Source organism: Prunus persica, chromosome G3 (assembly GCF_000346465.2).
Source record: "Prunus persica cultivar Lovell chromosome G3, Prunus_persica_NCBIv2, whole genome shotgun sequence".
In the NCBI taxonomy this organism is placed as follows: domain Eukaryota; kingdom Viridiplantae; phylum Streptophyta; class Magnoliopsida; order Rosales; family Rosaceae; genus Prunus; species Prunus persica.
In genome coordinates this window covers 15,621,261-15,644,073 of record NC_034011.1, presented here as the reverse complement: position 1 = coordinate 15,644,073, position 22,813 = coordinate 15,621,261, and the positions used below count along the sequence as shown (strand labels likewise).

The 22,813-nt window shown below is 36.6% G+C and overlaps 2 protein-coding genes across 2 annotated transcripts; both read right to left on the bottom strand.

Annotated features, from left to right (window-relative positions):
• Window positions 8,026–9,133, bottom strand: LOC18783179 (thaumatin-like protein 1). Its single transcript, XM_007215802.2, has 2 exons — window positions 8,979–9,133; window positions 8,026–8,860 (listed from the first exon to the last, which is right to left on the bottom strand). The coding sequence occupies exons 1-2, from the start codon at window positions 9,043–9,045 to the stop codon at window positions 8,181–8,183; spliced, it is 747 nt and encodes a 248-aa protein (XP_007215864.1). The 5' UTR covers window positions 9,046–9,133; the 3' UTR covers window positions 8,026–8,180.
• LOC18782522 (thaumatin-like protein 1) lies at window positions 16,617–17,727 on the bottom strand. The gene is made up of 2 exons (XM_007215809.2): window positions 17,573–17,727; window positions 16,617–17,467 (listed from the first exon to the last, which is right to left on the bottom strand). Exons 1-2 carry the CDS (start codon window positions 17,631–17,633, stop codon window positions 16,788–16,790), a joined length of 741 nt encoding a protein of 246 aa, XP_007215871.1. The 5' UTR covers window positions 17,634–17,727; the 3' UTR covers window positions 16,617–16,787.

Here is a 22,813-nt window from a genome sequence, read left to right as displayed (position 1 = left end):
AAATGGTATATTGCGATATATGTGTTTATATACACATGTACACACATACACATACTGTATTATGTTTCTCCCTCCTCTCCAATTCAGGGGGAGAAGGGGAGTAAATTGGAGAATATCGGATTGCAGGATCTTTAACTTAGAGAAGTGGGTGAGGATGATACAAATGATACACTCGGAGAGAAAACGACCGGTCGCTCAGTAGATAGCAACCGGTCGCACAAGTCTGGAGCAAAAGAGAACGCACTCTACCTAGAAACGACTGGTTGCCCAGATGGACATGACCAGTCGCGTGACTTGATGCCTGACGATGATACACTCTGCTTGGAAACGACCGGTCGCCTGACGCTGATCCGGGTGTTGAAAGGCTGAAAATGACCGGTCACCCAAATGGGTGCGACCGGTCGCCTGGGTCAACTAATGTTATTCCATGTGTTTCCTGCGAAGACGAGTTTAATATAATACCCCCCATCTGCCCTGCCATTGCCCCAGTCCAATCGTGATATTGAGTCAAGTGAGTTAATTTCTGATGATCTGTCTATGTCTACTTATCAATTACCCCTACGAACTACTCGTGGGAAACCCAAAGTACAATATTCTCCTGATATACACGCCAAATCGAAATATCTCATTAGCCATTATGTCACAACTCATCGTTTATCTAAGTCACATGCATCATATTTGTGTCAATTATATAGTGTATGTGTGCCACCTAAGCTGCAGGATGCTTTATCTAATCCTAAATGGACGGATGCCATGACTGTGGAAATGGATGCCTTAAACAAGAATAAGACGTGGGATCTAGTTCCTTTGCCATAAGGAAAGAAAGCTGTTGGATGCAGATGGGTGTTTACTTTGAAGCATAAGGCTGATGGTTCCATTGATTGTTACAAGGCTAGATTGGTAGCCAAGGGGTATACGCAAACATATGGAGTGCATTATCTGGAGACATTTGCTCCAGTGGCGAAGCTCAATACTGTGCATGTGCTTTTATCCCTTATTGCTAACCATAATTAACCTTTATTGCAGTTTGATGTCAAAAATGCATTTCTACATGACAACCTCCAGGAAGAGATTTATATGGATCTTCCTCCTGGTATTCATGTGACCTCTAAAGAGGGTGTTGTATGTAGATTGCGGAAGTCCTTGTATGGATTGAAGCAATCTCTAATAGCATGGTTTGGAAGATTTGCTACATCTATGAAGAAATTTGGGTATGTGCAAAGTAATTCGGATCATACTTTGTTTCTGAAGCGCCGTAAAGGTAAATTGACAGCTTTAATAATTTATGTTGATGATATGATTGTAACTGGAGATGATCAGACAGAAATACAAAGTCTCCAAAAATATCTGGCGTCTGAGTTTGAGATGAAATCATTAGGTGACTTGAAGTATTTTCTCGGGATTGAAGTTGCTAGATCTAAGCATGGTATTTTCTTGTCTAAAAAGAAGTATATTTTGGATTTACTTGCAGAAACTGGAATGTTGGATTGTAAACCAATTGATACTCCTAGTGAACAGAATCACAAGTTGGAGTTATATCCTTATCAAATTCCTACTGATAAGGAGCGCTATCAACGGCTTGTGGGGAAATTAATTTATTTAGCTCATACACATCCTGACATTACATATGCAGTGAGTGTAGTGAGTCAGTTTATGCACTCACCTAGTGAAGACCATATGGGAGCTGTGATGCATATTTTGAGATATCTCAAAGTAACTCCTGGCAAGGGGTTAATATTTTCTAAGTATAGTCATACAGATGTGGAAGGATACACAGATGCTGATTGGGCAGGTTCAGCTACTGATAGGCGTTCTACGTCTGGGTATTTTATGTTTGTTGGTGGTAATCTTGTTACTTGGAGAAGCAAGAAACAAAAGCTGGTATCTCGATCTAGTGCTGAGGCTGAGTATCGTGGGATGGCCCATGGCGTATGTGAGTTGCTATGGTTGAGGAGATTATTGAGAGATCTTGGCTGTGAACTTAAGAAACCTATGGATTTATATTGTGACAATAAGGCTGCGATTGCAATTGCACATAACCCGGTGCAACATGACTGTACAAAGCATGTGGAGGTTGATCGAAATTTCATTAAAGAGAAGTTGGATGTGAAGATTGTTTCCTTCCCGTTCATCAGTTCTGAGTATCAATTAGCCAATGTCCTTACAAAAGTTGTTTCTACCATTAACTTCCTTAACTTGCTTGACAAGTTGGGCATGTGCGACATCTTTGCTCCAACTTGAGGGGAAGTGTTAGCGAGATCCTAGTGTAATTAGGAGATTTACTTCCTAATATATTATGATTCTATTTATTTCCTTTTATATAGATATTATGTAATTAGGACTTTATCTTAGTTTCCTAGTATAACCCTACTAGAGTTTGTACTCTTGTATTATAAATACCTCCTTTTGAAGAATGAAATATAATATGAAAATATTCTACCCACTTTATTTGACACGAACAAGTTCCGAGGCTTTTAAGGGAAATTAGAGAGGCAATAACCAAGCCTGTGGCAGTTGGTTTTGGGCTATCAAAGCCTGAACATGTGAAACAAATAGCAGAGTGGGAAGCAGATGGTGTTATTGTTGGTAGTGCCATTGTGAAGGTGTTGGGGGAACCCAAGTCTCCTAAAGAAGGGTTGAAAGCACTTGAAACTTTCACCAAGTCTTTCACATCTGCACTCCTTGGATGACATTTAATTATGAAATTTTTAGTGAAAGCACTTTGTGTTATGCTGTAACATGCATGCTTAATTAGCAGCATTCGACTGTACTATGTACCACGTATGTTTGGATTTAGTTGTGATATTATTTTGTGTTAATTTCATAAGAAAAGAAATTTGTGTTATTGATTTCTGGTAGTGCTAGCCATGCCAAATTGATGCACCAAATTTTGAGTCTCAAGTGATATGCGTGCACATGTCATGACATAAACATTTAATTAACCAATTTCAACCTGGATTAGGATAAAACTTAAAATTTAATTAATCAAAACCCAACTTGTATTCGTATGATCGTTCCCACTATCACAAATAACCGAAATAAATACAAACACGAAACTTGGTACTATTCATTTGCATTTGTAACAATCTTACAGTTTAGAGTACAGCACCTCAGCTGGGTTGCCAACCGAAAGGTCGGAATTTCGAGATATATCACTATAACAACCACATGATATTCTCCTCAAGGGCAGCAAGAACAATTAGAAAGAGAATCAGATACCCTATAAATCCCCTTTCCTTCTCTTCCCTTCCTTTCAACAATCAATAATGTGTTTCTCCGCCAGTCAATGATCCTTCACCATGATCAGAAACTACATCAAATCCCTAGCTTTTGCTTTTCTATATTGTAAAATTATTACAGATACAAACAGCGGCGGTCAATGGCGGAACCAAGAATTTATTTAGGGCCTAGCAAATTTTTTTTTTCTTGACTTCTACTATAATATAATATATAATAATTCAAATTTTGTTTGGTTGGGGGACGAAAGCCCAAAAACAGCATAACTAAACGCGAACGAGGCCTATAGTCTAGTTAAATTTAGAAATTCATTTTCCAAACACTACCACAAATAAGTACAACCAAATCCAAAAAAATCACTAATCAGTAGAACTAAAAATTGGAGCCAATTAATTAGCAAACAAACAACCAATGAATAAAGATAAGAAACTTGAGAAATAAAGGTGATGTACTATCTTAGATTGCATGCAGATTGGGGAACATTCGGAGCTTGGTACCATTGATTTAATGATGTTCTAATATATTAAAGTTGTACTTGAGTTTGACCAACGACAAACAATAATGGGGTAGGAAAAAAGTGTAAGTTGTTTTATTTTAATGTTCTAATGTTTTACTTTTCCTTTTTTTTAATCTTTTTGTAAGTTATGTTTGTCTGATCTTGTACATTTCCGTTGGCTGAGGAAAAAAAAATGTACTATGTGTCGCTATGAGGGAGTAGGCTAATATTTAATTGTACTGCATTTCTTTATACATTTAAGCCTAAAGTGAAGCTCAACACCATGCTAAAGCCCAGTACAGCCCCTTGATAGCTCCACCCTTGGCAGCTGCTCTGAGATTTTAGGGGTCCTGTACTAAAACAACAAGAAAGCCTCCTAAAATAAAGTCTTCAACGAAAAATTATAAAAAGTAATCAAACTATATAATCAAAATCTTGTTATCATCAAATTACTAATTATCAATAATCAAGAAAAAAAATAATAATATACAAAATATATAAGAAAAACAAAATCTGAGAATTTGAGAGAGAGAGAGAGAGAGAGAGAGAGAGAGAGAGTTGAGTGGTTGAAGGCTGAAGGCTGAAGATTGCAAAAAATAAAAAAAATAAGATACATGCGGCTGGAAAAAAATTTGCATACAAAGTCATGAAAACCAATATTAAATAGGAATAGGAAAATGAACATTAATATTATCTTCTTAATATAAGAGATAAAATAATATTTATTATGAGGCCAAACTTTCCTTATTTGATATTGAAAGACAAATGAAAAGTGAATATTAATGTTATTAAATCAATATAATTATTAAGCTACAGCATCATATTAATGTAAATTAATATTTAAAGTGGAACCTCCTTTTAAAGTGTGACCTTGTGCGGTCGCTCACTTTGCTTATGCCAAACGCCGCCCATACAAATCAATATATATAGTACATAGCTCAAGGATTTCGTTTATTTGTGATGGTGGGAACGATGGTAAGTACAACAGCAAGCTTAATTGTTTAGGGCGAGCTGCAAAACTTTTTGTTAATTCATTAAGGTTTTTAATCTTCTTCTCAATATAAATTAACTAAATCATATTCTTATTAAGTTGGCATTAGTTAATTAAATATTTATGACTTCACGTATTAAGTCATCTGTAACTCAAATTTGATGCACAAATTTTGGTGTCACTTAGCATTATTGTGAATGGGCCCATTCTACCTACTTGAGATATTTTATTGTCTTCTATGATTTTGTTGTTGGTTCAATTGGATTGGGTCTCTAAATTTTGTGGGCATCTTGGCTTGGATGACCACATGATTTTGTGAGCATTGATTAATTAAATATTTATGACCTTACGTATTCAGTCATCTAGAACTCAAATTTGATGCACTTAGCATTATTGTGATTCAACGTTCTACCTACTTGAGATATTGTTTTGTCTTCAATTGGATTGGGTCTCTAAATTTTGTGGGCCTCTTGGCTTGAATGACCACATGATTTGGGAATTCTGAGTGAGAGATAGAACTGTCATAATACGCATGCGGTTGGTTAAGAAAACATATTCACATACCCCATTTTGAACGAAACTCATATAAGGATTCTCTACTCTAGCCACTCATTTCCACCTAACCCACTTTTCTCAACAATCTCTATCCACTTCACTTCGTCAAATTCATCCTTACTCTGTAAATCCCGTACACACGTTTTATTTATTTTTTGCATGTGTAACAATAGGACCTATTTAAGGGTTTTTTGCAATTAAAAATATTGGGTATGAGTAAGGAAATTCTTGAAAAAATATTTCTTAGTGGGTTCGGGCCAGGAATGGTAATAGCGTCCCCGTCTTCCGAACCCAGCCAAAAAATATTATATACATAAGTTTAAATTAATAAATAAATAAATATATATATCAAAAAGTCTATATGTATCTCATGTGGTTTTCTATATGTATCTCTCCTTACTATATCCAAGAGTCTTCTCCTAGTTCTTGTTGCAATTTTTAGGATGTCTGAGACAACTATTGAAAAGAAAGATATATATGGTAGCAACACATTGATTTAAATACGAACCAAGACTGAAATTCTTTATCATAGAACATAATATGTGGTGAAAAGATTGCTCATCAAGATGCGATATTTCATAACATCCTTCTGCTATCTACTTCTCTAGGTTCCCATCCTCTAATCCAGCTACAGCTAGAGAATCTAATATTTGTCGTTGCTTATATGAAACACACCAACCATTTGAAAGAAAAGATATATTCATGTTTGTGAATGGCAAATCACTTTGCCCACACTCTTGTCTACGATCGAAAGAGTTTAATTTGTTTGTCGAGGGGGTTATTGTAATTTTATCTATTGTTTGGAAAGTAAATAAGAAAATTAAAATTCAACAGAAAGGGTATTTGGGAAGGATGCTGTGCTGTGTGAGAATAGTTTGAAAAACGGACCTGCAAAAGCGATGGAGAGACAAACACAAGAAGACATCTGCTATTTCAACGCTATACGTTGGTTTGGCTTGAAATGTAATGAAGGGGTGAAAAAATTGAGAAATCCGTCTTTTGGTTCATACACAACACAAGAATAGGAATGCCTCCAAAACCATATGAAACGAGCATCTGCAAATTAAAACTTAGAAATTGTTGGCTAAGCAGGCATTGCAAGCTATGTTGGAGTTGAAATTAGTTTCATATTGAAAAATTAGAGTTCCTTGGCGCTCTTTAGAGGCTAGAGTCAAAGGCCCCCCAGGCCAAAGAAACCCACTCCAGCGATCAAATCCAGTCGGGGCAAATGGTGGGCTCCACCAAGATTGGGCAGACCCGAAGGCAAGAATAGACCAAGCTGTTGCCTGAGGGCGCGGATGTCAACGAATAAAATAATTTCAAAAAAATTGAATTTAAAAAAAAAAATTACCAAAAAATACATAATATATATTTTTTAATACATACCTATTAATTTATTTTTTTATTAATCTCGTACATATAAATAAAATAAATCCTATGTGAATAGTAATTGTTCTTGGGTTTCTATGGTATTGGGTGGAAAAGCAACAAAAATATTGCTGGGCATATACTATTCACATGAATAGTAACCACCATTACTTGTCCTTACCCTTTCCCATGGCAAAAGTGGGTCTAAGCTCCAAAAATAACTCCCACCAAGAAAAAATTCTCATGACAAAAAATAGGCCCCATAAAATTGGACAAGCCCAAAAATAAGACTTGCCTAGAAAAACAGCCCATGAAATTAAACACTTGTATTTGTTTTCCTCATTGCAGCATTGCGGAAAGTACCAACTTTCTTATAATTATGACTAGAATAGGTAAGATGCCACAAGCATGACCATGTGTTCTTTGAAAATTCTTCTAACAAACCATGATGATGTTTATTAGAAAAACGCCATTTTTGTTAGAGTTTAAATAGATATTTTTCTTACACAAGTTTTGACACAAGTTTCACACTATTGGATTAGCTTGCTATCGATGAATGAGATTAAATCTGACAAATCAAATTTAGTTTTTTTCTTTTTTTTTTAACAAACACTCGTTAATTTTATATTTCTCTCTCCTCCCTCTTTAATATCAATTATTTATTACCTAAACACACCAGGAGCCCAAAAAAAAACTTTTTCATGTTCACCCTCTTCACGGAGGGGGTCATATGCAGCCCTCAAGCATTGAGAAATAATCATCTTCTCCAAAAACATTTTTGTCTATAATTGACCTTGTATGCCATGGTGATTTACTGTATCTATTTCTTTATAAAACACCTTTGTAAACTCCTATATATCCCTTTCTGGAGAAAAATACAACTTAAAGTATTCAACCATATTCATATTTTAGCAATATGCAGCCGTCAAGCATTGAGAAGTAATCATCTTTTCCAAAACAAAATTTGTCTCTAATTCACCAAAACACTCTCTGGTGGTTGTCTATTGATTGTTTTTAATAAATAACTTAAGAAACTATTATCCTTCTAACATTAATTAGATGATCTACCTTCAGATGCTGCAAACGTAAATGGCCATGGGTGCTGTTGATTGATTCATTGTTGGAATATGAAGTTATTTGTAGTCTGTTTGAAATGGCCATACTTGTGTTTCTCAGTGTTGTTCATTTTATGGTTTCGTAAATGGCCATGCTTATTCCTTACCAGCCATGACAGAAAATTACAATCCGTATTTAAACTCCCGTTTGATAACCATTTCAGTTTGCAGCTAACTCTCTTTATATTATGCTCATGCTTTGTTGCTGGAAATAATGCATCGTATAAGGAAATGAAGGAAACAAAAATTTGAAAGCCATGAACGAAAATAAAATCCAAACATTTATTCCTTTATTTGATCGTCTGCATTACAAATTCTTGACATCAACAATGTGTCAAGATCCAGGAAATTTATTTATTGGGAACTATATGTATAATATCATATCATATAAGATCCCATTCTATATATATATATATGCTTATGGGCAGAATGTGATGAGGTAGTCAGGTCTACCACTGCATGTGAAGGTGCTGCTCTTGTCATCATAAGCATAGCTATAAGCTTGAGGGCACTGGGTCTTGAAGAGCTTAGAGTAATCAGTGGGAGGGCATGTCTCCGGCTTGTCGTTAGGTGGAGTGCAACAGTATTTTGGCTGGTTGAATGCTAAGCAAGCGCTCTTGCACGCAATTACGCTTCCATCAGATCCCTTCACTTGTAACGGAGCCGGGCACACTTTGTTAATATCGGCAGGGCAAGTTGAGGCCTTACACTTGCCGGTGCCGCCTTGTGGAGCCACGGACATGGGCAAGTTGAAGCCGTCAACAAGACTAACGTCGTAGAAGTCTTGACCCCCGTTCGAAGCAATAGTGATTTCTACTAATGTAGCGGGCGGAGCTGCGCCGTTACCGTTGCATGAGACTTGGCCAGAACCACAATCTGCTGTGGCACAAGTGAACTTTCCTGACGCGTCCGTGGAGCACCTGGTTCGGCCAAAGAAGCGACCGGACCATGGGGACGGTGCGTCCACAGAGCGGCTAATTCCGGTTGCTAACTTGAACCCGGTGAGTGATAATTGAGGTTTTTGGTCACCGGTTAGGGTTCCTGGCCAGACAGTGTAGGAACATTTGTTTGTGAAAGTGATTTTAGCTGCATGTGCACCTGCATATTCAAAGTACATTAAACCATGATCATAAGACTAAAGATTACAGAGACAATTGTAAAAATAAACTTTTTGATCGATATCTGATCACCTAACAAAGTTTGTATAATATTATACCTGAGAAGAAGAGGATGGCCAAGGTGGTGAGGCCGAGGAGAGCTGCTTGGCTCTTCATCATCGTCATGGAAATGTCTTAATTGGCTTGCTGTTGCTCTTGCTGATAAACTTAATTAACTTGTAATTTGGTGAGAAGGATGATGATAAACTTGGGTGCCAGGGGGTGCTTTATATAGGGCTTGTAGCGTGCCTAACTTTTGATCTTTTCTTGCTATTTTGATTACGGGTCTAAGCTGCCATGGTAACACGTAAACAGGACCCTGGGGAAACTAATAAATTACTCGTAATATTTGGTCCTAGATAACGTCATTGACCTGCAATGAAGTCCCCACATTATCCCAAAAAATTTATATTACAGAAAATTCAAATTCAATCCAGAAAAATTAAAGTCATCATATAGGCCAGACACACATGTAGATAAGTGTAGAAAAAGTGATCAATTGGATAAACATATATAGTTACAATTGTTAGCTTAGTCACAGACACACATGTAAATGGAAAATGTGATAACTATTAGATGGTCTCTAGTCACGTGTATACATTAATAAAGAAGTAACTAAAAGATTTTTTAGAGGCCAATAGAGTCTCTAGCGCAATAGAAAATGACCTTAACTTGTAGACAAGTGGTGTCACATTTGAACCCTCATAAAAAAATAAAAAAAAAATAAAAAAAACTTCTAGAGAGATTTGGATTAAACCCAAACATTAGATGATAGGTCATCAATACTAGGAAACGGGCCATAAACGCTTAGTCCCTGTTTACATTGGTTTATTTGTAATAGCAGGTACTTTGAATACTGGCACGAGTACATATTACTTGCAAACATAAAAAAACAAGTAGATATTAATTTAGTCAAAGTAGCAAGACTGGGAGAATTGGAAAATTGCCAACCATATCAAATTAAAACGTTGATTAAGAACACTCGTGATTTTGAAAAACAGTCCATACACAACCAGGCGTGCGCCACGTAACCATTTTCATAGCGTGATTGATGGCCTAGGCTGCTGTGAAGGAGGAGAAGATGCATGGAGCTAAAGCTAAGTACAATTAATGAGGGAGAAAAGTAAAACAAGGAAGGAAAAGTAGTATTTCTCTTCTTTTTTTTTCTTTGGATATATCCCAAGTAACCTTTATTGTCAGCTTCAATTTTCCTCGTCCCATCCACATTCATAGGATTTTTTATTTGTTTATCTTTTATTTCGAATTGTTATGCTTACGTAAAATTACTTCAAAGGACAATTTGTCACGTTTCTAGAAGTTTTATCTTGGTCTCATTTCTTTATTTTGCCCATATCATATGTTAATTCGTTTTACTTAGTAGATCTGTTTGTGAAACCCTAAACCTTCACCTCTGATTTTTCTTTTTGGATTAAAATTTGTTTGGACATATCCATTCATGCTGACCAGAATAGAGGTATAATTTCATAAGTTTAGTTTTACAATTTTTTCCTTGTTTCGGATGGATATTTTTGAATTAAGAATATGTCACACTTCTTCTGTTTATGCAAATTTCTCAAGGAAGAGTATTCGCATGTAGATCCTTCACCTTTTGAGCTTTCTTCTCTCTCTTCCTCGTTCCTACGAAACAAACATGAGTAAAAAACTATATCCGGAAGTTGTTGGCCAAAGTCCCTCGGATGCCTAAGTTAGTTCGATTGGATCTTTGAGAAAATATGTGGCAATAACTAAAAAGGTACAGAGCTTTCTCTCCGGGGGAGAGTCAGGGGGCCAGAACCGTGTGTGGTGGCACTTGGCCGTGTGAGAGAGATAAGAGTGAGAGAGGCCGTCGGCGAGAGAGAGAGAGGTTTTGGTGAATTCTTGCTAGGTTTCGGAATTACCTAAATGGAGAGATTTTCAAAGAATATCTTCTTATTTGGAAGGAAGATATTTTTTCCCCTAAATGGAGAGATTAAGTCAATTAAGAATTTGATTGGGATTAAATCATTGATTGATGATAATATATCCCAATTAAGATAATATCCTAAATTGATGATATTATCTTTTAATTGGTAATTATATTCCCAAATAAAGATAATATCCCATATTTAAGATAATATCCCTATTTTTAGATCAACTAATTAGCCAAATAAATGGGCTCAATTAATTGACATAGGAGATATTCTTCTTGTCCATGTGGCACCTTATGATTGGAAACTTGATTATTTTCTCCCACAAATGTCCCCCAACTTTTGCATGGCGCTTGTGAGGTGTAGAGGAGGTGAGAAATACTTTTCGGGCTTTCCAACTGCATTTGGGCTTTCTTCTTTGAGTTGGAATCCTTTTGCCAATTGGGCTCCTAATTGGAGTAGGCTTTTGACTTTTTCTTGAGTTGAGCTCCTAATGGAAATGAACTCGTGCTTCCTTCTTGACCTAGGATGCCCAATCTTTATAAATACAAAGCTTCTTTTCGCTCTTCTTCAAATTGAAAACTTGTCTTCTTTGCTTTCTAGTTTGAGAGAGATCTTGGAGAATTGTACTGCTTGTTGAAGAGAGGAGTTGCCGTACACCCCAAGGTAAATCGAATTTGATTTTTTTTTCTTCTTCTTTTCTTCTTCGACATGAGTACCAACTAGGTGGGCCCGGTTAGTTGTTGTCATGATCGGTATCGATGGTAGCGGCGGCTAGCGTGGCCTTTTTCTTTTTCTTTTTGTTTGCGGGTTGTCGTCGTGACATGACGGCTAGACAGATGGAAGCGGCAGAAGATGGCAGAGTAGCTTCTATTGTTGCTGTTGTTGCTTGCTGCTGTGGCCATTGCTTGAGGCATCTAGCACCTCTAAGGAAATGTATTCGATTGAAGAATGCATAGGAATTGTTGAGACAATGGGAGATATTGATAACAATACATCGACAAGATGCTAGAAAAGATAGTGATTGTTGAATGGAGGAAAATCTTTGTTATAATGCCAGAAGAAAGGAGGAGAGTTTGGTTGGCTAGTCTTTAGGATTGCTACTTATGTTTATTGTTGAGAGAATACTAATGAATTGTTCTTCTTATTCTGTTTGATGTTTGTGACTTTAATTTGTATGCATATTTTAGATTTTTGTGACTTTAATTTGTATGCATAATTCTTTATTGAATTTGAATACTTGAAGGTACTAGACATGTCTATAAGGAATGAAGACAATCACTCCGATAGTGATTCAGATCCGAAGGAAATGGTGCATCATATGATAATTTGTATGCATATTTATGAATATTGGCAATCATATGTACATAGAACTCCATGTCATAATTCTGTTTTATCCGAGCATGAATATGTTTGAATGGGCATCCAGCAGATAGGATTTAAGACTCGTTTCACATGTACAAACATGTATTCCAAAGGTTGCGTTACACACTTGAGAGTTTAAATTTGCCACAGAATGATAGAAATGTGGGTACTTATAAGGCAATGGCAATTTTCATATTTATAGTGTCTCATAATATCTGCATGTGACTGGCTGTTGATCATTTCCAACGATCTAAAGACACAATTCATAGACAATTTTAGTGTGTTTTGGGAGCTTTATGTGCTTTAGCACCACGTATTATAAGGCCACAAAGTCGAGAGGAAACACCTTCTGAAATTTTGAATAACCTAAAGTATTATCCTTATTTTGAGGTGAGAAATCAATTGTTAATTTTATTTATTTTATTATTATAATTATATATTTTAAATTATATTTACTTTATAGTTTGTAAATATATGAATTTATCGCAGAAGTGTGTTAGTGCAATTGATGGAACTCATGTTGTTGCTTAGGCACCAACTCAAAAGCAAACCTCATATCATGGTAGGAAGATTCTTATTACTCAAAAGGCCATGTGTGCTTGCTCTTTGGACATGATGTTCACTTTTGTTTATACGGGCTGGGAAGGAACTGCAAATGACTCTAGGGTGTTCATAGATGCAGTGATAAGGCCAGAAAATGAGAGTTTCCTTTTCCAGAAGAAGGTATAAACATAAGATTACAATTAATATTATTATGTACATTATTTGTGTCTTGCAAGTAATAAATTACAATTACAGGGTATTGTTGTGGATGTTGGATATTCAAAAGTGCCTGAATTCTTGGCACCCTATCGAGGTGAGAGATATCATTTGCGTGATGATAGAGGACCTCGACAAACACCAAGAGGTCCTATGGAATTGTTGAGCTATAGGCACTCCTCATTATGTAATGTAATTGAGCGATGTTTTGGTGTTTTGAAAGCTCTTTTTCTAATTTTGAAATTGATGCCTAATTATCCTCCGAGAAGGCAACAATGAGTTCCTATTGTATGTTGTGTGTTGCATAATTTTATAAGAAAAGAAGTTGGTCGTGATAGGATGATCGAAGAGTTCCAAGTTGAAGACATGATCATTGACTCAAAAAATACAATACCACCGAATATAGATATGTCAAAAGGAAATATTGCACAAATAGGCGACATTAGAGACAATATATCGCAGCAAATTTATGGTGGGGTTTTATTTAGTGCTCATGACAACATGATTTTAAATTTTATTTTGCATATTTTTCAAATATTTGTGAGACTATAAGAGATTTGATCTATGATGTAGGATGATATCTTGGAGGACATGAGCCCATTTTGGGTTATCTAGCATGTATTGGATAATGATAATTAATTAGACCATTGCACAATTTTTAAGAAATTTTTTGGCCTATTAGTAAGTCTGATAAGATATGTGCTACACACAATATTTGATTTATGATGTTGAAAATAATTTTTATAATACTGTTGCCAATTCAGTATTTTTGTCATTTTCATATGTTCGTATTAGACACGTTTTTACTGTTTTCGTTCTCGAAAAATATTTACTTAGTCTACCATATGCATTCTCGAATCTTGAAAATGTATATTCGTTTTCTCATTTTCATTTTCTGAATATATTCTCCGAAAACATTACTGAAAGGACCCTAAATTGCCTATTTTTCTTTTTCTTTTTTGCCTTTTTAATTGTTTTCTAAATTTCAGGGTCCATGAAAAAATATATATATTCCACGATAAAATGAACTTTAGTTTGTAATGCATTTTTCAATGTTGAGAGTCAAATAAGAACCTGATTGAGTAGCGTTATCTTTAAGATATCAGCATTCAACGTAAAAATAATTGACAATAGGTGGAGAAGTTTAAGCACTATATTACAACGTTTCCATCTTCCCATGTGGAATACTGTCAATACTAATTTCCTTTTTTTTTTTTTTTGGTGAATTATCTGTACATCATATGCACTGAGAGCATCCACAGTAAGGGGCGTAAATTCGGGGGTGTAAAGCCACTTTTACATCCCCTTTACACCTCCAGGGGATGTAAATACGTTTTTGGCTCCAATAGGAGAAGATGTAAATCTAAGATGTGTAATTGTTTTATTTTTCTTAATTCGTTTTTGTGTTAAATTTGTATTTTGTGTTTACTTTATAAAATTAATTTTTTTTTGTATGAGGTTAATTTTAATTTTTCAAACAAATAGCCCTAAAAATATTGAAATTCGGAGAAGATATGATCATCCAAAAACATTGGGGGAGCATGAAAACCACAAATAAGCAAACAACATGTGATTTTTTTTTTCTAGCAATTACTGTAGCCGCGGGTCCCAGCCTTTTATGCTGACTTTTCTTCATTTTTCTTCTCTTTTTTCGGGTGGGTCCCACTTGCAAAAGATGTAAAAATAGATGTAAATGTACATTTTTTTACATCTCCATGGTGGTGATGTATATTTACAACCCTTTTCATCTCCCCATTGCAGATGATTCCGGTGACAAGGGATGTATATTTAACATACACCCTCATATACACCCTCCCATTGTGGATGCTCTATGTTTTGATAGGAATCATTTTTCTTTTTTTTTTTGCCAAAGTTTTGACAAGGACTGAAATAGGAATATTTACTTTGTGACTAAAAGTCTTGCATCTTAAGTGATCTTAGCCGCAAATTGGATTCTACTCAAGTTAGGGAAGAAGCTGCTATATAAACAGAGACTTAAAAAGAAGCTCATTACGACAACTATTATAACTGATATAAAATGGATCACATTTACATCTAACTTAAAAAGAATTCTACTGCCGGAATTCGAACCCGGATTACAATTATCCACTTGTGAGTATTGCTATAGCGGATTTTTTTTTTTACAGTTTTGAAGAGACATAAGTTACATAAGGAGATTCCTTGGGCACTGTGCATTTATTTTGAAACAAATTTTTTTTTTTCTAATGTATGTATATATTTTGTTAGTTTGTTTTTATGAACATTTCAATAAAAAACAATTAAATTTCCGACGATGTTTCACATATACTACCTTGGTGCCAATTGGTTTTTTATTTTCATTTTTTGAATTTAAGAATTAAGAAAGAGAATCTAACAAAAAAAAAAAAAAAGAAGAAGAAGAAGTATCTCATGAAAATAGGTCCCCATTTTAAAAAATATATATATATTAATTTACTATATTATGCTTATTTAATGAAAAGTTTAATTAATGCGTAATAAATTCATTCCAACAAAGAAATAAAATTATGAAGCAAGGACAATTTTTGCTTTTTTGAATGTTTTACTATTCTCTCTCTACTTTTTGCTTTATATATCATGTTTATATGAGTTCGATAAACGATAAAAAAAATAAAATACAAAATGAATGTCTGGATTAAAAAAAAAAAAACATGGACTAAATACTCTCAACAAGTACTTGTAGTTTGTATGATCTTAAAGTTTTACATTCTTTAGTAGTCTCCGTGTATATAAATTTGTATATTAACGGATTGTATGATTCAGAAAAATCAACACAAAAACCTTTCATGTTTTAACAAGTCCACGTCCAAAGAGCTCCCTCTAAAAGTCTTGTGCGGGGTTCATTTGCACTTCCTGAGGCCGCATGGTGAAAGTCAAGTCGGTCCCTGAAATTGCTCTGGGAAAATTCACACTTGTAAACAAATTCTAATTACTGTAGTAGAAGAACAACAGGCCCATGAAATTAAAACATGCATATAAATTCGAGATCATCCTTGCGGGTCTTGTCATTATTGACTATGGAACCATTCTTGCAATGGTACCTGCTTGCTAAGGGAAGGCTTTGGGAACCATTTCAATTTTTGTCTCTAAGTGATCACCTTGTATACCATGGTGATTTACTGTATCTATTTCCTTGTAAAACAAACTCCTATATATACTTCTTTATGAAGAAGAATACAACTAACCTAAAATAAAGTATTCAAACCATATTCATATTTTAGCATTATGTAGCCGTCAAGCATTGAGAAGTGATCATCTTCTCCAAGACAAAATTTGTCTCTAATTTCCCAAAACAGTCATGGTGGTTGTCTATTGATTTTTTAATAAAGAACTTTAGAAACTATTATCCTTCTAACATTAATTAGATGATCTACCTTCAGATGCTGCAAACGCATATGGCCATGGGTGCTGTTGATTCATTGTTGGAATACGAAGTCATTTGTAGTCTGTTTGAAATGGCCATACTTGTGTTTCTCAGTGTTGTTCATATTATAGTTTCGTAAATGGCCATGCTTATTCCTTACCAGCCATGACAGAAAATTACAATCCGTATTTAAACTCCCGTTTGATAACCATTTCAGTTTGCAGCTAACTCTCTTTATATTATTCTCATGCTTTGTTGCTGGAAATAATGCACGTATAAGGAAATGAATGAAAATAAAATCCAAACATTTATACCTTTATTTGATCGTCTGCATTACAAATTCTTGACATCAACAATGTGTCAAGATCCAGGAAATTTATTTATTCTTCTCTGTTATTGGGAACTATATGTATAATGTCATAACATATAAGATCCCATTATATATATATGTATGCTTATGGGCAGAATGTGATGAGGTAGTCAGGTCTACCACTGCATGTGAAGGTGCTGCTCTTGTCATCATAAGCATAGCTATAAGCTTGAGGGCACTGGGTCTTGAAGAGCTTAGAGTAGTCAGTGGGAGGGCATGTCTCCGGCTTGTCGTTAGGGGGAGTGCAACAGTATTGTGGCTGGTTTAATGCTAAGCAAGCGCTCTTGCACGCAATTACGCTTCCATCAGATCCCTTCACTTGTAACTCAGCCGGGCACACTTTGTTAATATCGGCAGGGCAAGTTGAGGCCTTACACTCTCCGGTGCCGCCTTGTGGAGCCACGGACATGGGCAAGTTGAAGCCGTCAACAAGACTAACATCGTAGAAATCTTGACCCCCGTTCTCAGCAATAGTGATTTCTACTAATGTAGCTGGCGGAACTGCGCCGTTACCGTTGCATGAGACTTGGCCAGAGCCACAATCTGCTGTGGCACAAGTGAACTTTCCTGACGCGTCCGTGGAGCACCTGGTTCGGCCAAAGAAGCGACCGGACCACGGGGACGGAGCGTCCACAGAGTTGCTAATTCCGGTTGCTAACTCGAACCCGGTGAGTGATAATTGAGGTTTTTGGTCACCGGTTAGGGTTCCTGGCCAGACAGTGTAGGAACATTTGTTTGTGAAAGTGATTTTAGCTGCATGTGCACCTGCATATTCAACGTGATCATAAGAAAACAGATTACAGAGACAATTGTAAAAATAAACTTTTGATCGATATCTGATCGACTAACAAAGTTTGTATAATATTATACCTGAGAAGAAGAGGATGGCCAAGGTGGTGAGGCCGAGGAGAGCTGCTTGGCTCTTCATCATCGTCTTGGAAATGTCTTAATTGGCTTGCTGTTGCTGATAAACTTAATTAATTTGTAATTTGGTGAGGAGGATGATGATAAACTTGGGTGCCAGGGGGTGCTTTATATAGGGCTTGTAGCGTGCCTAACTTTTGATCTTTTCTTGCGATTTTGATTACGGGTCTAAGCTGCCATGGCAACACGTAAACAGGACCCTGAGGAAACTAACAAATGACTCATAATGTTTGGTCCTAGACTGATGGATTGTTCCTAGATATCGTCATTGACCTGCAATGAAGTGAAGTCCCCTGTTTACATTATCCCAAAAAAATATATATTACAGAAAATTCAAATTCAATCCAGAAAAATTAAAGTAGAAAAAGTGATCAATTGGATAAAGAAGTAACTAAAAGATCTTTTAGAGGCCAATAGGGTCTCTAGCGCAATAGAAATTGACTTTAACTTATAGACGAGTTACGAGATGTGTCACGTTTGAACCCTCATAGAGAAAGGAAAAAAAAAAAACTTCTAGAGAGATTTGGATTAAACTCAAACATTAGATGATAGGTCATCAACACTAGGAAACGGGCCATAAACGTTTAGTCCCTGTTTACATAGGTTTATTTATGATAGCAGGTACTTTGAATATTGGCACGAGTACATAAAAAAACAAGTACTAGATATTAATTTAGATAATGAAACCCAAGAAATGTCAAAGTAGCCAGACTGGAAGAAATGGAAAAATGCCGTTTTCATAGCGTGATTGATGGGCCAAGCTGCCGTGAAGGAGGAGAAGATGCATGGAGCTAAAGCCAAGTACAATTAATGAGGGAGAAAAGTAAAACAAGGAAGGAAAACTAGTATTTCCCTTCATGTTTTTTTTTTTCTTTGGATACATCCCAAGTAAGTTAGTAACCTTTATTGTCAGCTTCAATTTTCCTCGTCCCATCCATTCATAGGATTTTTGTTTGTTTATCTTTTATTTCGAATTGTTATGCTTACGTAAAATTACTTCAAAGGACAATTTGTCACCTTTCTAGAAGTTTTATCTTGGTCTCATTTCTTTATTTTGCCCATATCATATGTTAATTCGTTTTACTTGGTAGATCTGTTTGTGAAACCCTAAACCTTCTCCTCTGATTTTTCTTGTTGGATTAAAATTTGTTTGGACATATCCATTCATGCTGACCAGAATAGAGGTATAATTTCTTAAGTTTGGTTTTACAATTTTTTCCTTGTTTCGGATGGATATTTTTGAACCAAGAATATGTCACACGTCTTCTGTTTATGCAAATTTCTCAAGGAAGAATATTCGCATGTGGATCTTTCACTTTTTGAGCTTCCTTCTCTCTCTTGCTCGGTTACTGCGAAACAAACAAGAGTAAAAAACCACACCTGGTAGGTGTTCGTCAAAATCTCTCCGATGCCTAAGTTAGTTCGATTGGATCTTTGAGAAAATATGTGGCAATAGGAGAAAATATGTTGCAATAGCTAAAAATGGTACGGAGCTTTTTCTCACGGGGAGAGTCGAGTGGCCAAAGCCGTGTGTGGTGGCACTTGGCCGTGTGTGAGAGATAAGAGTGAGAGAGGCCGTCGGCTAGGGCGGAGAGAGAGAGAGAGAGAGAGAGAGAGAGAGAGAGAGAGAGAGAGAGAGAGAGAGAGAGAGAGAGAGAGAGGTTTTGGGGAATTCTTGCTACGTTTCAGAATTACCTAAATGAAGAGATTTTCAACGAATATCTTCTTATTTTGAAGGAAGATATTTTTTCCCTTAAATGGAGAGATTAAGTCAATTAACAATTTGATTGGGATTAAATCACTAATTGATGATAATATCTCTCAAGATAATATCCTAAATCAATGATGACAGACCCCATATGTGGCGTTAGAATTTTCGGCGTATGAGGAGATTATGTGATTTGTTAGGTCTCGCGTGGCGTAGGATTTTTCGGCGTTGAGACAGACCTCATACGTAGCGTTGGAATTTCAGGCGTATAGAGAGATGAATTAAGGGTGTTGTTATACCATATTAAGGCAATATTTTTGGCGTAAGGGCTTTGTTGGTAGTTTGGTTTCGCTTCGGTTCATGTGAGGGCCTAAGGTCGAGTTTGTGAATTGCATGAAATTATATTGTGCGTGCTGCTTGTTGGGATATGACATGTATTTTATGCATGTTGAAATTTTTGGGATTGTTCAAATTACAGGGGAGACTCTGCCAAAATTTTGGTAGAAAGTCTTGGTCTTTAATAAGTGGGCCCGGCATCGGGGTGATGTCGGAATTTCACAGGATTCATTTCGGGTTCCGAGGAATTTGGGGCGAATCCTGTCATACATCTAACTTAAAAAGAATTCCACTGTCGGGATTCGAACCCGGATTACAATTATCCATTTGTAAGTATTGCTACAGCGGATTTGTTGACAATTTTCAAGAGACATACATTATATAAGGAGTTTCCTTGGGCACTGTGCATTTATTTTGAAAATTATTTTTTTTGTTAATGTATGTATATATTTTTGTTTGTTTGTTTTTATGAACATTTCAAAAAAAAAAAAATTTAATTTCTGACGATGTTTCATATATACTACCTTGGTGCCAATTGGTTTTTTATTTTCGTTTTTTTAATTTAAGAATTAAGAATCCAACTAAAAAAAAAGATAAAGAAGTTGTGTAATGACCCAAACCTAAAATTCATATTTAATGAGTAATTTATTATACGGAAAGACAATTTTGCCCTTTGACTACCTTATGAACTCAAAGTTGACTTTTTGACCGAAAAGGAATTTGACAATTCCCCATACACCGTTCCGTAGAGCACGACGACACGAGTTCATAGACACGAAGTAAGCTCAAATCGGAATTTTCATGAAGACAATACGATTAAAATATCATGAGGGGGAAAATGGTAAATTGGAAAATTAGATTTATAAAACCTGTTTCTCTCTCTCTCTCTTTCTTCCCCCATCAATTTCTCTCTTTTCTCTCTCTCCTCCCGATCAGCCCGCGCCAGCCGACCTTCCTCCCTTCTCATCGTCGCCACGGCCACCACGCTTGGAGCCGATCTCCGCCGTTGGTACCAAACGAACCACCACTCGACCGCCGTCATTTTCTGACCCTTCGTCGGAGTTTCCGTGGCCGGAGCTCGCCGGAAAACGACATTCGCCAAGTGTCGGACACACACAGGGTATGGCTCGGATTCCAAAGTGGAATTTGGATCGGGTCCTGTCAAGTTGTGTCCCAAGAAAATAGGTCCCCATCTAATATATATATATATATATATATTTACTATATTATGCTTATTTAATGAAAAGTTTCAATGTGTAATAAATGCATTCCAACAAAAAAAAATGAAGTAAGAACAATTTTTAATTTTTTGAATGTTTTACTATTCTCTCTCTATTTTTTGCTTTATGTATCATATTTATATGAGTTTGATAAACCATAAAAAAACATGAACGGAAAATAAAATACAAAATGAATGTCTGCATTTTTTTAAAAAAAAAACATGGACTAAATACTCTCAACAAGTACTTGTAGTTTGTATGATCTTAAAGTCTTTGCATTCCTTAGTAGTGTTCGTGTACATAAATTTGTATATTAACGGATTGTATGATTGAGAAAAATCAACACAAAACCTTTCATGTTTTAACAAGTCCACGTCCAAAGAGCTCACTCTAAAAGTCTTGTGCATGGTTCATTTGCACTTCCAGAAGCCGCATGGTGAAAGTCAAGTCGGTCTCTGAGTTTTTGTCTCTAAGTCACTTTGTATACCATGGTAATTAACTGTATCTATTTCCTTATAAAGCACCTTGTAAACTCATATATACCTCTTTATGAAGAAGAATACAACTAACCTAAAGTAAAGTATTCAAACCATATTCATATTTTAGCATTATGCAGCTGTCAAGAATTGAGAATAATCATCTTCTCCAAAACAAAATTTGTCTCTGGTGGTTGTCTATTGATTTTTTTAATAAAGAACTTTAGAAACTATTATCCTTCTAACATTAATTAGATGATCTACCTTCAGATGCTGCAAACGTATATGGCCATGGGTGCTGTTGATTCATTGTTGGAATACGAAGTTATTTGTAGTCTGTTTGAAATGGCCATACTTGTGTTTCTCAGTGTTGTTCATATTATAGTTTCGTAAATAGCCATGCTTATTCCTTACCAGGTGTTTATACCTAATTAAACGGCCTATTTCCACCGGACACGTGGACAGGATCCACTCTGATCACAGGGCCCCTACGGCATGCTCACTACCGAAGCTATATATCTTGGCCCTTTTTACCAACAGACACGTGTCATGTTCACAATCCATGCCTGGAGTCCCACATCGGAAAAATGAGCACAAAGCACACCTCCCAAGGTCTATATAAGGAGACCCATATCCCCAAAAGGGAAGAAGAAGAACTAACGGTACGCTATCGTGTGATCTGTCAGTTAACCTTACTAAATCCGTACTCATTTAGGCATCGGAGAGCCTTCGGCCGATACCGCACCGGTACCCCAAGGATTTACCGAACGCGTCCTTTTGCAGGTACTTGACCCTCTGGAGTGGACCACTTACCAAGGACGGGGACCTACCGAAGGGACATTTTGACTAAGTTGACGAATTACGTATCAAACCACTTTTTCGCATCAACAGTTTGGCGCCGTCTGTGGGAAACCAAAAAATCATCAACCCACAATCCCCTAAGCACATGGGGACCACTTCAAAACAAACGTTCCTAGCGGAAGAGGGGGTACCGTTCGGAAGGCAGAGCGGAGCTAGCCCAGCGCTACCTCCAACACTCCCTTCGGAAATGCCCCCGCTACCCAAACGGCTGCCGAAGTCGAGATGGCAGCCCAAATCGCATCCTTACGGAAGGACATGGCGAGGCTTCAGGAACACAACAACTTCCTTTCGTCCAAAGTGGACGAAACCCAGCAGTTGCTTCACCAGCAGCAACCGCAGAACATACAGACAACTCGCTCTTCCGAGAGCTTGCAGAACCCCCGCGGGAAGAACAAACGCGCGAAGGTAGCGAAGGCAACGCCCGCACCTTCCAGAGAGTTAGTGGTTCCGGCACCCCGGGATCAGCCGCACATCCCAAGGAAGGTCTACACCGATTGCCGACATCGGATTAACGACCGGGAGCATCGCACTAACGATCGGGAGCCAGAGAGAGAGGGGTCACCGATCAGGATTGGCGCTCGAATAA